This window comes from Oncorhynchus nerka, linkage group LG9a (genome assembly GCF_034236695.1).
Source record: "Oncorhynchus nerka isolate Pitt River linkage group LG9a, Oner_Uvic_2.0, whole genome shotgun sequence".
NCBI classification, from domain to species: domain Eukaryota; kingdom Metazoa; phylum Chordata; class Actinopteri; order Salmoniformes; family Salmonidae; genus Oncorhynchus; species Oncorhynchus nerka.
In genome coordinates, this window is record NC_088404.1 from 4,814,850 (window position 1) to 4,830,139 (window position 15,290).

The 15,290-nt window shown below is 47.3% G+C and overlaps 1 protein-coding gene across 1 annotated transcript in view; it reads right to left on the reverse strand.

Moving 5' to 3' along the window:
• Positions 1 to 636: 636 nt before the first annotated feature.
• LOC135573446 (anoctamin-3-like) overlaps positions 637 to 15,290 on the reverse strand; it is a 105,170-nt gene continuing 90,516 nt past the window's right edge. Inside the window, exon 18 of the mRNA XM_065022778.1 lies at positions 637 to 866. Coding sequence (XP_064878850.1) covers positions 637 to 866 — 230 coding nt within the window. The remainder of the gene's footprint in view (positions 867 to 15,290) is intronic.

The following is a 15,290-nucleotide window of genomic DNA, read 5'->3' on the forward strand; positions in this document are numbered from 1 at the left end:
TCACAATTTGACAAGCACTTGATAATATTCTCACCAGGCCTCGAATTTCCCGATGGCATCCCACTTGTCTGGTTGTAATGCCCCCTAAAAAACATGCCATTCCTTTTGTGGCCATAGTGGCCGTTGTGTCCTTGGGCTGAATATAATAACTATAATTCCCCTTATAAATCACCTCTCACTCACATGGCTCTCTCTGATATCTCAGTTCTTATTGGCCAACAGCCATCACATGATCCTTCTCACAGTCATCTCAGCTCTGAAGTAGGCTAACAAATGAGGACAGGTACATCGGGGACGCAACTGCGCATGTCCATCTAATCAAATTCTGAGGCAAATATTGAAGATGTTAGAAGACTGTCCACATTGACTTTTCGTCAGCCAACCAGATGAGTAATAGGCCTAACGAACAGAAACTCCACTAGCCTCTATAAATCTATTAACCCCCATAGTACAAAAGTTGACCTATTCTATTGTTCAACTTGTCCTTCTGTTCGAGAGAGAAATATTCCAAACATAGTCTGGGACAGATGTGGGATGTGATAGAGCCCAAATTAATCCAACCATAAAGCAGTAAGGCCGAGGCCTCCCGAGTGGCGCAGTGGTCCAAGGCACTGCATTGCAGTATTAGCTGCGTCACTACAGATCCTGGTTTGATCCCAGGCTGTTGCAGCCGGACGTGACCGGGAGACCTATGAGGCGGAGCACAATTGGCCCAGTGTCGTCCGGATCAGAGGAGGGATTGGCTGGTCGGGTTGGCCTTGTCCCATCACGCTCCAGTGACTCCTGGGGCTGGGCCGGCGCAGTGCACGCTGACACGGTCGCCAGGTGTATGGTGCTTCCTCCGATACATTGGTGCGGCTGGCTTCCTGGTTAAGCAAGCATTGTGTCAAGAAGCAGTGCGTCTTGGTTGAGTTGTGTTTTGGAGGACGCATGGCTCTTGATCTTCGCCTCTCCCGAGTCCGTATGGGAGTTGCAGCGAAGAGACAAGACTGTAACTACCAATTCGATATCACGAAATGCCATTTTGAAAAAAAATGTTTACGAAAATGTTCTACTAAACAAATTAGTGGTTGATTTAGAACCACAGAGAGTTAACAAAAGTCGCAAAAGAAAATAGGAGCTGCCTCCACTATTCCACCACCATTTCAACTTCAACATTTCAACATCATCTAATCATCTATGCTTTGTCTAATACAGTGACAACTAAAAGATACCAAAAACTATTTTTGTCCAATCACCGTAAGCTAAATATGCTGTGTGTGTGTGTGTGTGTGTGTGTGTGCGCGTGTGCGTGTGCCTGTGCGTGTGCCTGTGCGTGTGCGTGTGCATGTGCGTGTGTGTGTGTGTGTGTGTGTGCAAGTAGAAAAACATGTTGACTCACTCTACTTGCAGAGAAACACCAATGTTGCCGAAACGGTCTGTCATACAGTACATGCTTTTATTTGTCCTAGGCTAAAATGCTTGCTCGATAGCCTAACTTCCTTTCATGGGCAGTGATGAGCCAGCTAGTTAACATTAGTCTACAACATCTAGCTACATATTGAACTTCCATCCTCTCAGACCAGGGAACAACAACTGATTTTATGGTTGGATCAGAATCGTTGTTATAATCATTGATTGAAGTAAATAAATAAATAATAATAAATAGTCCAAAAAAAGTCCAAATTTCCATCTCCATTCATGGCTAATTTAGGAAAAGTCCGATTTTAGCTAATTAACCACCGGAGGACAACAACACAACGAGATGCAACAATTCAAGGTTTTTTTCTATCAATAATGATGTTTGGCTTTTGATGTGAAGCCAAATCCAACCTGGCTTCCCTTTTTTTGTCAGTGCACCAGGAACATCCACAGCTGATTTAGCTCAGTTTAGCTCAACGATGATGGACTGTATATATTTTTTAGAGGACAAACACTCCATGGCTTCCCTTGCATTCAATGCTATGAGTGGCAACAATGTCATACTCTTTCTGACTGGACAGCATCAGACGCTGCACATACTGAGACAGAGAGGCGCTGTTTTGTTCGCTGGTGAGATGCATTTAGCCTTGATGCGAATTTAAGGAAATGTATGAAACACAACGGGATGAAAGATAAATGATTGTGATGTTTTTTTCTTCTTTTGTTGGTACATTTTTTGGGGTAGCCTGAATACACGCCACTGTTGAGGAGGGGGAGGTGGGGTGGAGGGAGGGATGGGTGAAGGTGAAGGTGAAGGTGGAGAGAGGGGGGAATGGGTAAAGGTGGAGGGAGGGGGGGTGAGTGAAGGTGGAGGGAGGGAGGTGGCGAATGGGTGAAGGTGGAGGGGGGGGGATGGGTGAAGGTAGAGGGAGGGGGTGGGGATGGGTGAAGGTGGAGGGAGGGGGTGGGCATGGGTGAAGGTGAAGGTGGGAGAGGGGGAGGGGGTGGTGAAGGTGGAGGGAGGGAGGGGGGATGGGTGAAGGTGGAGGGAGGGGGTGGGGATGGGTGAAGGCGTAAGGAGGGGGGATGGATGGATGGAGGTGAATCAAAATCAATCAAATCAAATGTATTTATAAAGCCCTTCTTTCATCAGCTGATGTCTCAATGTGCTGTACAGAAACCCAACCTAAAACCCCAAACAGCGAGCAATGCAGGTGTAGAAGCACGGTGGCTAGGAAAAACTCCCTAGAAAGGCAAACACCTAGGAAGAAACCTAGAGAGGAACCAGGCTATGAGGGGTGGCCAGTCCTCTTCTGGCTGTGCCGGGTGGAGATTATAACAGAACATGGCCAAGATGTTCAAATGTTCATAAATGACCAGCATGTTCAAATAATAATAATCACAGTAGCTGTCGAGGGTGCAACAAGTCAGCACCTCAGGAGTAAATGTCAGTTGGCTTTTCATAGCCGATCATTCAGAGTATCTCTACCGCTCCTGCTGTCTCTAGAGAGTTGAAAACAGCAGGTCTGGGACATGTAGCATGTCCGGTGAACAGGTCAGGGTTCCATAGCCGCAGGCAGAACAACTGAAACTGGAGCAGCACCACGGCCAGTTGGACTGGGGACAGCAAGGAGTCATCATGCCAGGTAGTCCTGAGGCATGGTCCTAGGGCTCAGGTCCTCCGAGAGAGAGAGAGAGAGAGAGAGAGAGAGAGAGAGAGAGAGAGAGAGAATTAGAGAGAGCATACTTAAATTCACACAGAACACCGGATAAAACAGGAGAAATACTCCAGATATAACAGACTAATCCTAGACCCCCAAACACATAAACTACTGCAGCATAAATACTGGAGGCTGAGACAGGAGGGGTCAGGAGACACTGTGGCCCCATCTGATGATACCCCCGGACAGGGCCAAACAGGCAGGATATAATCCCACCCACTTTGCCAAAGCACAGCCCCCACACCACTAGAGGGTTTTCTTCAACCACCAACTTACCATCCTGAGACAGGACCGAGTATAGCCCATGAAGATCTCCGCCATGGCACAACCCAAGGGTGGGGCGCCAACCCAGACAGGAAGCCCACGTCAATAACTCAACCCACTCAAGTGATGCACCCCTCCTAGGGATGGAATGGAAGAGCACCAGTAAGGCAGTGACTCAGCCCCTGTAATAGGGTTAGAGGCAGAGAATCAGCAAGAGCGGTTCGTTGCTCCAGTGCCTTTCCGTTCACCTTCACACCCCTGGGCCAGACTACACTAAATCATATGACCTACTGAAGAGATGAGTCTTCAGTAAAGAATGAAAGGTTGAGACCGAGTTTGCGTCTCTCACATGGGTAGGCAGACCATACCATACAAATGGAGCTCTATAGAAGAAAGCCCTGCCTCCAGCTGTTTGCTTAGAAATTCTAGGGACAATAAGGAGGCCTGCGTCTTGTGACCGTAGCGTACGTGTAGGTATGTACGGCAGGACCAAATCGGAAAGATAGGTAGGAGCAAGCCCATTTAATGCTTTGTAGGTTAGCAGTAAAACCTTGAAATCAGCCCTTGCCTTAACAGGAAGCCAGTGTAGGGAGGCTAGCACTGGAATAATATGATCGATTTTGGGGGTTTTAGTCAGGATTCTAGCAGTCGTATTTAGCACTAACTGAAGTTTATTTAGTGCTTTATCCGGAAAGTAGAGCATTGCAGTAGTCTAACCTAGAAGTAACAAAAGCATGGATACATTTTTCTGCATCATTTTTGGACAGAAAGTTTCTGATTTTTGCAATATTACGTAGATGGAAAAAAGCTGTCCTTGGAACAGTCTTGATATGGTCGTCAAAAGAGAGATTAGGGTCCCGAGTAACGCCGAGGTCCTTCACAGTTTTATTTTCAACTTTCACAGCGACAAACTGATATCTTTCCGACAGATAAGATCTAAACCAGGCCAGAACTTGTCCATTTAGACCAATTTGGGTTTCCAATCTCTCCAAAAGAATGTGGTGATCGATGGTATCAAAAGCAGCACTAAGGTCTAGAAGCACGAGGACAGATGCAGATCCTCGGTCTGACGCCATTAAAAGGTGATTTACCACCTTAAAACCTCTCTTGGGCAGGGGAAAGTATTTTCACCTCCGGATGAAAAGCGCGTCCAAATTAAACTGCCTGCTACTCAGGCCCGTAAGCTAGGATATGCATGTAATTAGTAGTGTTGGATAGAAAACACTCTAAAGTTTCCAAAACTGTTAAAATAATGCATATGAGTATAACAGAACTGGTATGGCAGGTGAAAACCTGAGGAAAATCCAACCAGGAAGTACTATTATTTTGAATGGCTGTTTTTCCATTGAAAGCCTATCCACCATACAAAGGTGCATGAGCTCTTATGGCTTCCTCTACATGTGGCCAGTCTTTAGGCATTGTTTCAGGCTTTTACTCTGAAAAATGAGGGAGATACTGTCAGCGTCAGTGGTGTGTAGGTGAGGAGTCAAGCGCAAGAAACAGAACCTAGTAAAAATAACGTACTTTACTCTGGGAAAATAAACAGTACAATAAATCCATGAAGGCGTAACAAACACTAACACGCAAAACTAACACATAACAGGAACAATCACGCACAACACATAATGAGAACCAGAGGGTTAAATAGGGAAATAATAATAACTTAATGGGAACCAGGTGTAGAATCAAGACATAACAAATGGAAAACAGAAACATGGATCGGTGGCAGCTAGAAAGCCGGTGACGATGAAATAAACGCCGCCCGAACAAGGAGAGGCACCAACTTCGGCGGATGTCGTGACAGATACGTTCAATGAGTGGACAGTGGAAATTTCCAGACATCAGCCAAGCACCTGATCGGAGTGCACCTTTTGTTTCTCCTTTTCAATTGACAAAGCTTTTGTCCGGATGAAATATTATTTATTATTTATGACAAAAACAACTGGAGGATTGATTTTAAACATTGTTTGGCATGTTTCTACAAACTTTTATTGTACTTAAAAAAAACTTTTGTCTGGACTTAGAGCTTGCGCCTTGTGCATTTGGATTACTGGACAAAACACGTGAACAAAAAGGAGGTTTTTGGTCATAAAAAGGGACATTATCGAACAAAACTAACATTTATTGTCTAACATGGAGACCTGGGAGTGCCACCAGATGAAGATCATCAAAGGTAAGTGATTCATTTTAATGCTATTTCTGACTTTTGTGACACCTCTCCTTGGTTGGAAAATGGCTGTATGGGTTTCTGTGGCTAGGCGCTGACCTAACATGATTGCAAAGTGTGCTTTCGCCGTAAAGCCTTTTTGAAATCTGACACAGTTAATGCATTAAGGAGAATTTTATCTTTATTCGTATGTTTAACACTTGTATCTTTTATCAATGTTTATGATTAGTATTTCTGTAGTTTGATGTGTCTCTCTACACTTTAACCGAATGTTTGTTTGAGACAATGCATTTATTTCCACCTTCACCTTCACCCACCCCCCTCCCTCCACCTTCACCCATCCCCACTCCCTCCCTCCATATTCACCCATCATCCCTTCACTTTATCGAACAAAACACACATTTATTGTGTAACATGAAGTCCTGTGAGTGCCATCTGATGAATATCATCAAAGGTCAGTGATTAATTGAATCACTATTTCTGACTTTGTGAGTCCTCTCCTTGGCTGGAAAATGTCTGTTTGGTTTTCTGTGACTAGGCTACTGATCTAACGTAATCGTTTGGTGTGCTTTTGCCGTAAAGCCTATTTGAAATCAGACACTGTGGTTGGATTTACAAGAAGTGTATCTTTAAAATGGTGTATAATACTTTAATTATGGGATTTTTGTTGTTTTGAATTTGGCGCCCTGCAATTTCACTGGCTGGTGTCGAGGTGGGACACTAGCGTCCCACTTGTACCAGAGAGGTTAACACATCTCAGTGCTACGATGGGGTCTAAAAGTGGGCTGATGCATTTCTTATATTAAAAGGTCATTTACCACCTTCAGGAGTGCAGTCTCAGTGCTATGATGGGGTCTAAAACCAGACTGAAGCATTTCGTATACATCGTTTGTCTTCAGGAAGGCAGTGAGTTGCTGTGCAACAGATTTTAAAAAATGTTTTGAAAGGAATGTAAGATTCGATATAGGCCGATTGTTTTTAATTTTTTTCTGGGTCAAGGTTTGGCTTTTTCAAGAGAGGCTTTATTACTGCCACTTTTAGTGAGTTTGGTACACATCCGCTGGATAGAGAGCCGTTTGTTATGTTCAACATAGGAGGGCCAAGCACAGGAAGCAGCTCTTTCAGTAATTTAGTTGGAATAGGATCCGGTATGCAGCTTGAAGGTTTAGAGGCCATGATTATTTTCATCATTGCGTCAAGAGATATAGTACTAAAACACTTGAGTGTCTCCCTTGATCCTAGGTCCTGGCAGAGTTGTGCAGACTCAGGACAACTGAGCTTTGGAGGAATACGCAGATTTAAATAGGAGTCTGTAATTTGCTTTCTAATGATCATGATCTTTTCCTCAAAGGAGTTGCTGAATTTATCACTGCTTAAGTGAAAGCCATCCTCTCTTGGGGAAAGCTGCTTTCTAGTTAGCTTTGCGACAGTATCCATTTTTATTCTCGGATTGTTCTTATTTTCCTCAATTAAGTTGGAAAAATACGATGATCGAGCAGCAGTGAGGGCTCTTCGATATTGCACGGTACTGTCTTTCCAAGCTAGTCGGAAGACTTCAAGTTTGGTGTGGCGCCATTTCCGTTCCAATTTTCTGGAAGCTTGCTTCAGAGCTTGGGTATTTTCTGTATACCAGGGAGCCAGTTTCTTATGACAAATGTTTTTAGTTTTTAGGGGTGCAACTGCATCTAGGGTATTGCGCAAGGTTAAATGGAGTTCCTCACTTAGGTGGTTAACTAATTTTGTCCTCTGACGTCCTTGGGTAGGCAGAGGGAGTCTGGAACTGCATCAATGAATCTTTGGGTTGTCTGGGAATTTATAGCACGACTTTTGATGCTCCTTGGTTGGGGTCTGAGCAGATTATTTGTTGCGATTGCAAAGGTAATAAAATGGTGGTCCGATAGTCCAGGTTTATGAGGAAAAACATTAAGATCCACAACATTTATTCCATGGGACAAAACTAGGTCTAGAGTATGACTGTGGTAGTGAGTAGGTCCAGAGACATGTTGGACAAAACCCACTGAGTTGATGATGGCTCCGAAAGCCTTTTGGAGTGGGTTTGTGGTTTTTTCCATGTGAAAATTAAAGTCACCAAAAATTTGAATATTATCTGCTATGACTACAAGGTCCGTTAGAAATTTGGGGAACTCAGTGAGGAACGCTGTATATGGCCCATGAGGCCTGTAAACAGTAGCTATAAAAAGTGATTGAGTAGGCTGCATAGATTTCATGACTAGAAGCTCAAAAGATTTCTTTTGTAAATTGAAATTTGCTATCATAAATGTTAGCAACACCTCCGCCATTGGGGGTTGCGCGGGGGATATGGTCACTAGTGTAACCAGGAGGTGAGGCCTCATTTAACACAGTAAATTCATCGGGCTTAAGCCATGTTTCAGTCAGGCCAATCACATCAAGATTATGATCAGTGATTAGTTCATTGACTATAACTGCCTTTGAAGTGAGGGATCTAACATTATGTAGCCCTATTTCGAGATGTGAGATATCACAATCACTTTCAATAATGGCAGGAATGGAGGAGGTCTTTATTCCAGTGAGATTGCTAAGGCGAACACCACCATGTTTAGTTTTGCCCAACCTAGGTCGAGGCACAGACACGGTCTCAATGGGGATAGCTGAGCTGACTACACTGACTGTGCTAACAGCCTTTTGCCTGCCCTGCACCCTATTTCATTGTGGAGCTAGGGAAGTTAGAGCCCTGTCTATGTTGGTAGATAAGATGAGGGCACCCCTCCAGCTAGGATGGAGTCCGTCACTCCTCAACAGGCCAGGCTTGGTCCTGTTTGTGGGTGAGTCCCAGAAAACAGAAAACAGTTTTCAACCAGCGATTGAGTTGTAAGACTGCTGTTGAGCTCATCACTCCACCTAACTGGGAGGGGGCTAGAGACAATTACTCGATGCCGACACATCTTTCTAGCTGATTTACACACTGAAGCTATGTTGCCCTTGGTGACCTCTGACTGTTTCATCCTAACATCGTTGGTGCCAACGTGGATAACAATATCTCTATACTCTCTACACTCGCCAGTTTTAGCTTTAGCCAGCACCATCTTCAGATTAGCCTTAACGTCGGTAGCCCTGCCCCCTGGTAAACAGTGTATGCTGGATGATTCATTTTTAAGTCTAATACTGCGGGTAATGGAGTCGCCAATGACTAGGGTTTTCAATTTGACAGAACTAATGGTGGGATTCTTCTGCGTCTCAGACCCCGTAACGGGAGGGGTAGAGACAAGAGAAGGCTCGGCCTCTGACTCCGACTCGCTGCTTAATGGGGAAAACCGGTTGAAAGTTTCTGTCGAGTGAATGAGAACACCAGTTGAACATTCCTACAGCATTTCCCTCCAGAAGCCATGAGAAAGTTGTCCGGCTGTGGAGACCATGCGAGGGGATTTATACTAACGTTACTATCTGTACTTACTGGTGGCACAGACGCTGTTTCATCCTTTCCTACACTGATATTACCCTTGCCTAACGGTTGCGTCTGAAGCTGGGCTTGCAGCACAGCTATCCTCGCCGTAAGGCGATCGTTCTCCTGTATGTTATGAGTACAGCGACTGTAATTAGAAGGCATCATGTTAATGTTACTACTTAGCTTCGGCTGTTGGAGGTCCTGACAAACCATGTCCAGATAAAGCGTCCGGAGTGGAAAAGTTGAATGAGGTAAAAACTAAAAATATAAACGATAATTAAAAAGTAAAAACCGTAAGGTTGGCCACAAAAACACACAGCAGCACGTAAACAAGTCTGCAGGTTGTGACCGGAAATGACAGGGTCCTGAAAAAGGGATGGAGGTGGAGGGAGGTGGGGATGGGTGAAGGTGGAGGTGGAGGTGGAGGTGGAGGGAGGTGGGGATGGGTGGAGGTGGAGGGAGGTGGGGATGGGTGAAGGTGGAGGTGGAGGTGGAGGGAGGTGGGGATGGGTGAAGGTGGAGGTGGAGGGAGGTGGGGATGGGTGAAGGGGGAGGTGGAGGGAGGTGGGGATGGGTGAAGGTAGAGGTGGAGGTGGAGGGAGGTGGGGATCGGTGAAGATGGAGGGAGGGAGTGGGGATGGGTGAAGGTAGAGGGAGGGGGGTGAGTGAAGGTGGAGGGAGCGAGGTGGTGATGGGTAAGGACATGGCCAGGTATACAGTTTAGCTGAGGGGAGTGGTTAGACACATGAACTCAACTTGAACAGTATAATGATATCTGTATTTGTCCTTGGAGGGGTTTTTCTGGAGAAGCAACATATCTGACAACAGGCCAGCTTTCACTCTGTTGTCTTTTGGTGTAGTGGACCAGGGACAGAAGTTTACGTTCCTGTTTTGCTGCCAGGATCTGTGTCCAGAACTCCCTTAGAGACCAGTTCTTCTGAATTCCAGTCAGGCTTCTCATAATATATGCATAGGGAGATTGGGTATAAACGGTACCGATTCAAACATTGTTTGTCTTGTTGTTTGACAAGTGAGTATCATAGAGATGGAGGGTAAACATTGAGACAAGTGCATCCTGGTTTAACACAAACAGGTGTCAATGTTGAGCAATTCCAAAAGTACAACATCCTTATGTCGTGTGGATTATACCTAGATTCATCTTTCCTCTTGATTGATTCTATTCCCACGAATACATTGCCTGAAACGTCTGTACAGCCTCCGTACCTGCCGTTGACCTTACCCTCCCGTGTCGCTCATGACAACTTTGTCACAACACTACACCTACAGTACAGACCATTGTTCAATCACAACTCTCAGAGGGCTTTGGGTTAAATGAGGAAGACACATGTCTGTTAAATGCATTCAGTTGTACAACTGACTAGGTATCTCCTTTCCCTTTCCCCTTGTACCTACAATACAGACCATTCTTCAATCACAAGTCAAGCTACATCTAAAAACTGCAAATCAGCTACAGTGCCAAGTTTGATCAGAATATGTGGTATACATTTTTATTTGAAGGGTACTTACATAAGGACTTCATAACACATTTATAACCCTTACATACATTCATAAGATGTGTGTCAACAATTACCATCTGGCGATTGTTGACATGAGAATTCAGGGAATGCTTATGCATTGCCTTTGAATGTGTCATGTATGAGGTTAGGATACCCTAAAAATAAACTGGAAGTTGACACACCCTGACCATAGTTTGCTTTGTATGTTTCTATGTTTTGTTTTGGTCAGGTGTGATCTGAGTGGGCATTCTATGTTACATGTCTAGTTTGTCTATTTCTATGTTTGGCCTGATATGGTTCTCAATCAGAGGCAGGTGTTAGTCATTGTCTCTGATTGGGAACCATATTTAGGTAGCCTGTTTGGTGTTGGGTTTTGTGGATGATTGTTCCTGTCTCTGTGTTTGCACCAGATAGGACTGTTTTGGGTTTTCACGTTTCTTGTTTTTGTTAGTTTGTTCATGTGAAGTAGTTTATTAAACATGAATCAAAATAACCACGCTGCGATTTGGTCCGCCTCTCCTTCAAGTCAAGAAAACCGTTACAGAGTCACCCACCACAACAGGACCAAGCGGCGTGGTAACGGGCAGCAGCAGGAGAAGTGGCAGCAGGAGCAGCGCGAGGAGGAATGGACATGGGACGAATTGGACGGAAAAGGACCCTGGCACAGCCTGGAGAGTATAGCCGCCCCAAAGAAGAGCTGGAGGCGACGAAGGCAGAGAGGCGCTGGTATGAGGAGGCAGCACGGCGGCGTGGATGGAAGCCCGAGAGTCAGCCCCAAACATTTCTTGGGGGGGCACACAGGAAGTGTGGCGAAGCCAGGTAGGAGACCTGCGCCAACTTCCTGTGCTTACCGGGGTGCGAGAGAGACCGGGCAGGCACCGTGTTATGCGGTGGAGCGCACGGTGTCCCCAGTGCGGGTGCATAGCCCGGTGCGGTGTATACCAGCTCCGCGTATCGGCCGGGCTAGAGTGAGCATCGAGCCAAATGCCATGAAGCCGGCTTACATGGCACCAGCCTTGCGCTCGGTGTCCCCGGTGTCCCCGGTTCGACCGGGACCATTCAACCGGGTAAGGTTGGGCAGGCTCGGTGTTCAAGAGCTCCAGTGCGCCTGCACGGTCCGGTCTATCCGGTACCACCTCCACGCACCAGCCCTCCGGTGGCAGCCCCCCGCACCAGGCTGTCTCTCCGTCTCATCCCTACAGAGTCTCCCGCCTGTCCAGTGCTGCCGGAGCCTTCCTCCTCTCCAGCGCTGCCGGAGTCTCCCGCCAGTCCAGCGCTGCCAGAGCCTTCCTCTCCAGGGTTGCCGGAGCTTACCGTCTGCCCAGCGCCGCCTGAGCCACCCGTCTGCCCAGCGCCGCCAGTGCCGCCAGTCTGCCCAGCGTCGCCAGTGCCGCCAGTCTGCAAGGAGCCGCCAGTTCCGCCAGTCTGCCCAGCGCCGCCAGTGCCGCCAGTCTGCCCAGCGCCGCCAGGCTGCAAGAAGCCGCCAGTGCTGCCAGTCTGCAAGGAGCCGCCAGTGCCGCCAGTCTGCAAGGAGCCGCCAGTGCTGCCAGTCTGCAAGGAGCCGCCAGTGCCGCCAGTCTGCAAGGAGCCGCCAGTGCCGCCAGTCAGCCAGGGGCCGCCAGTTCCGCCAGTCAGCCAGGGGCAGCCAGTGCCGCCAGTCAGCCAGGTGCCGCCGGTGCCGGCAGTCAGCCAGGGGCCGCCAGTGCCCCTCAGCCCAGAGGCTCCAGAGCCCCTCAGCCCAGAGGCGCCAGAGCCCCTCAGCCCATAGGCGCCAGAGCCCCTCAGTCCAGAGGCGCCAGAGCCCCCGCCCCTCTGTCCCGAGTTGCCCCTCTGTCCCGAGCTGCCGCCCCTCTGTCCCGAGCTGCCCCTCTATCTAGTGGGGTCATTTAGTAGGGTCGCCGTGGTTAGGAGGCCACGGAAGCGGACAATGGGGAGGACTAAGACTATGGTGAAGTGGGGGCCACGTCCAGCACCAGAGCCGCCACCGCGGACAGATGCCCACCCAGACCCTCCCCAATAGGTTCAGGTTTTGCGGCCGGAGTCTGCACCTTGGGGGAGGGGTACTGTCACACCCTGACCATAGTTTTCTTTGTATGTTTCTATGTTTTGTTTGGTCAGGATGTGATCTGAGTGGGCATTCTATGTTACATGTCTAGTTTGTCTATTTCTGTTTGGCCTGATATGGTTCTCAATCAGAGGCAGGTGTTAGTCATTGTCTCTGATTGGGAACCATATTTAGGTAGCCTGTTTGGTGTTGGGTTTTGTGGGTGATTGTTCCTGTCTCTGTGTTTGCACCAGATAGGACTGTTTTGGGTTTTCACGTTTCTTGTTTTTGTTAGTTTGTTCATGTGAAGTGCTTTATTAAACATGAATCAAAATAACCACGCTGCGATTTGGTCCGCCTCTCCTTCAAGTCAAGAAAACCGTTACAGTAGTTAAGATTCTGAGAAGAAAAGTGACAAAAGATCAGCCAGAATAAGACAGAATAAAAACATACAGTAACCTATCGAACCCACAGTACAATGTGTCTGGGTGCCAGTCTGATGCTATATGGCCCATATAACTTCTAATGAAATTGTCATGTTTGGGCATGACAATGAGTGAGAAGGAGTTGACAAGACAGCAGAAACAGACTGGCACCCAGGCTGGAAAGTTTCTGAAAGTCTTTGGAACATGGGCAAGACCAGGATTTAAGTTGTGTAGCGAGAATGGTGCTGGAATTCATTTGAGATGTTCCTGACCTAGTCTGCTTTTAACTGGGTTTTTTTTTGGCGCCGTTCTTAACTTTTTTTTTTCATAACCCTATGACCGAAAAGAGCTTCTGCAAATCAGATCAGAACGACCATTTAACCTCGATTTGGATGAAGATTTCTACTTCAAGGAGCAGGACATACTGCTGAGGCCGGGGCCAGGCCCTAATCCCAGAATCCCAGAAAATAAAGAGACGGGGATATAGAGACTGACGTGGAGGCGCCCTGATGGAACTATGGAGATGCTGATATAGAGACTGACGTGGAGGTGCCCTGATGGAACTATGGAGACGCTGATATAGAGACTGACGTGGAGGCGCCCTGATTAAACTATGGAGACGCTGATATAGAGACTGATGTGGAGGTGCCGTGATGAAACTATGGAGACTCTGATATAGAGACTGATGTGGAGGTGCCCTGATGGAACTATGGAGACGCTGATATAGAGGCTGATGTGGACCTGCCCTGATGGAACTATGGAGACGCTGATATAGAGGCTGATGTGGAGGTGCCCTGATGGAAATATGGAGACGCTGATATAGAGACTGATGTGGAGGTGCCCTGATGGAACTATGGAGATGTTGATATAGAGGCTGATGTGGACCTGCCCTGATGGAACTATGGAGACGCTGATATAGAGACTGATGTGGAGGCGCCCTGATGGAACTATGGAGACGCTGATATAGAGGCTGATGTGGAGGCGCCGCGATGAAACTATGGAGACGAGTAAATAAACCGCCTATACACTCTGTTCTATTGGCAAATGTGCTATCACTGGAGAACAAACTGGACCTGCTCCATTCAAGACTAGCCTATCAACGGGTCCTGAAGAACTGTAATATCCTATGTTTCTCGGAGACTTAGCTAACAAGGATATGGATAATATTCTAGCTGGTTTTTCTATGCGTTGGCAGGACAGAACAGTAGCGTCGGGTAAGTATCAAGAGGGGAGATGTGTATCTCTTTGTCAACAACCACTGGTGCACGGTTTCTAATGTTATTAAGGAAGTCTGGAGGTTCTGCTCGCCAGAGTTAGAATACCTCATGATAAGCTGTAGACCATACTATTATTTTTCATAGCTGTTTATTTACCACCACTTACCGATGCTTGCACTTAGACCGCACTCAACAAGCTGTTTAGGGCCAGCGAGGGTAGCGTGTGTGATCACGCTCTCCGTAGCTGATGTGAGTAATACCTTTAAACAAGTTCAAATTCACACAGATTACCAGGACGCTTACTCTGAGCATGTGCTGAACAGCTGGCAAATGCCTTCACTGACATTTTCAACCTCTCCCTGACCCAGTCTGTAATACCTACATGTTTCAAGCAGACCACCATAGTCCCTGTGCTCAAGAACGCCAAGGTAACCCGTGCCAAAGAACGCCAAGGTATCCTGTGCCAAAGAACGCCAAGGTATCCTGTGCTCAAGAACGCCAAGGTAACCTGTGCTCAAGAACGCCAAGGTAACCTGTGCCCAAGAACGCCAAGGTAACCTGTGCTCAAGAACGCCAAGGTAACCTGTGCCCAAGAACGCCAAGGTAACCTGTGCTCAAGAATACCAAGGTAACCTGTGCCCTAGAACGCCAAGGTAACCTGTGCTCAAGAACGCCAAGGTAACCTGTGCTCAAGAACGCCAAGGTAACCTGTGCCCAAGAACGCCAAGGTAACCTGTGCTCAAGAACGCCAAGGTAACCTGTGCCCAAGAACGCCAAGGTAACCTGTGCCCAAGAACGCCAAGGTAACCTGTGCCCAAGAACGCCAAGGTAACCTGTGCTCAAGAACGCCAAGGTAACCTGTGCCCAAGAACGCCAAGGTAACCTGTGCTCAGGAACACCAAGGTAACCTGTGCCCAAGAACGCCAAGGTAACCTGTGCTCAAGAATGCCAAGGTAACCTGTGCCCAAGAACGCCAAGGTAACCTGTGCTCAAGAACGCCAAGGTAACCTGTGCCCAAGAACGCCAAGGTAACTTGTGCCCAAGAACGCCAAGGTAACCTGTGCCCAACAACGCCAAGGTAACCTGTGCCCAAGAACGCCAAGGTATCCT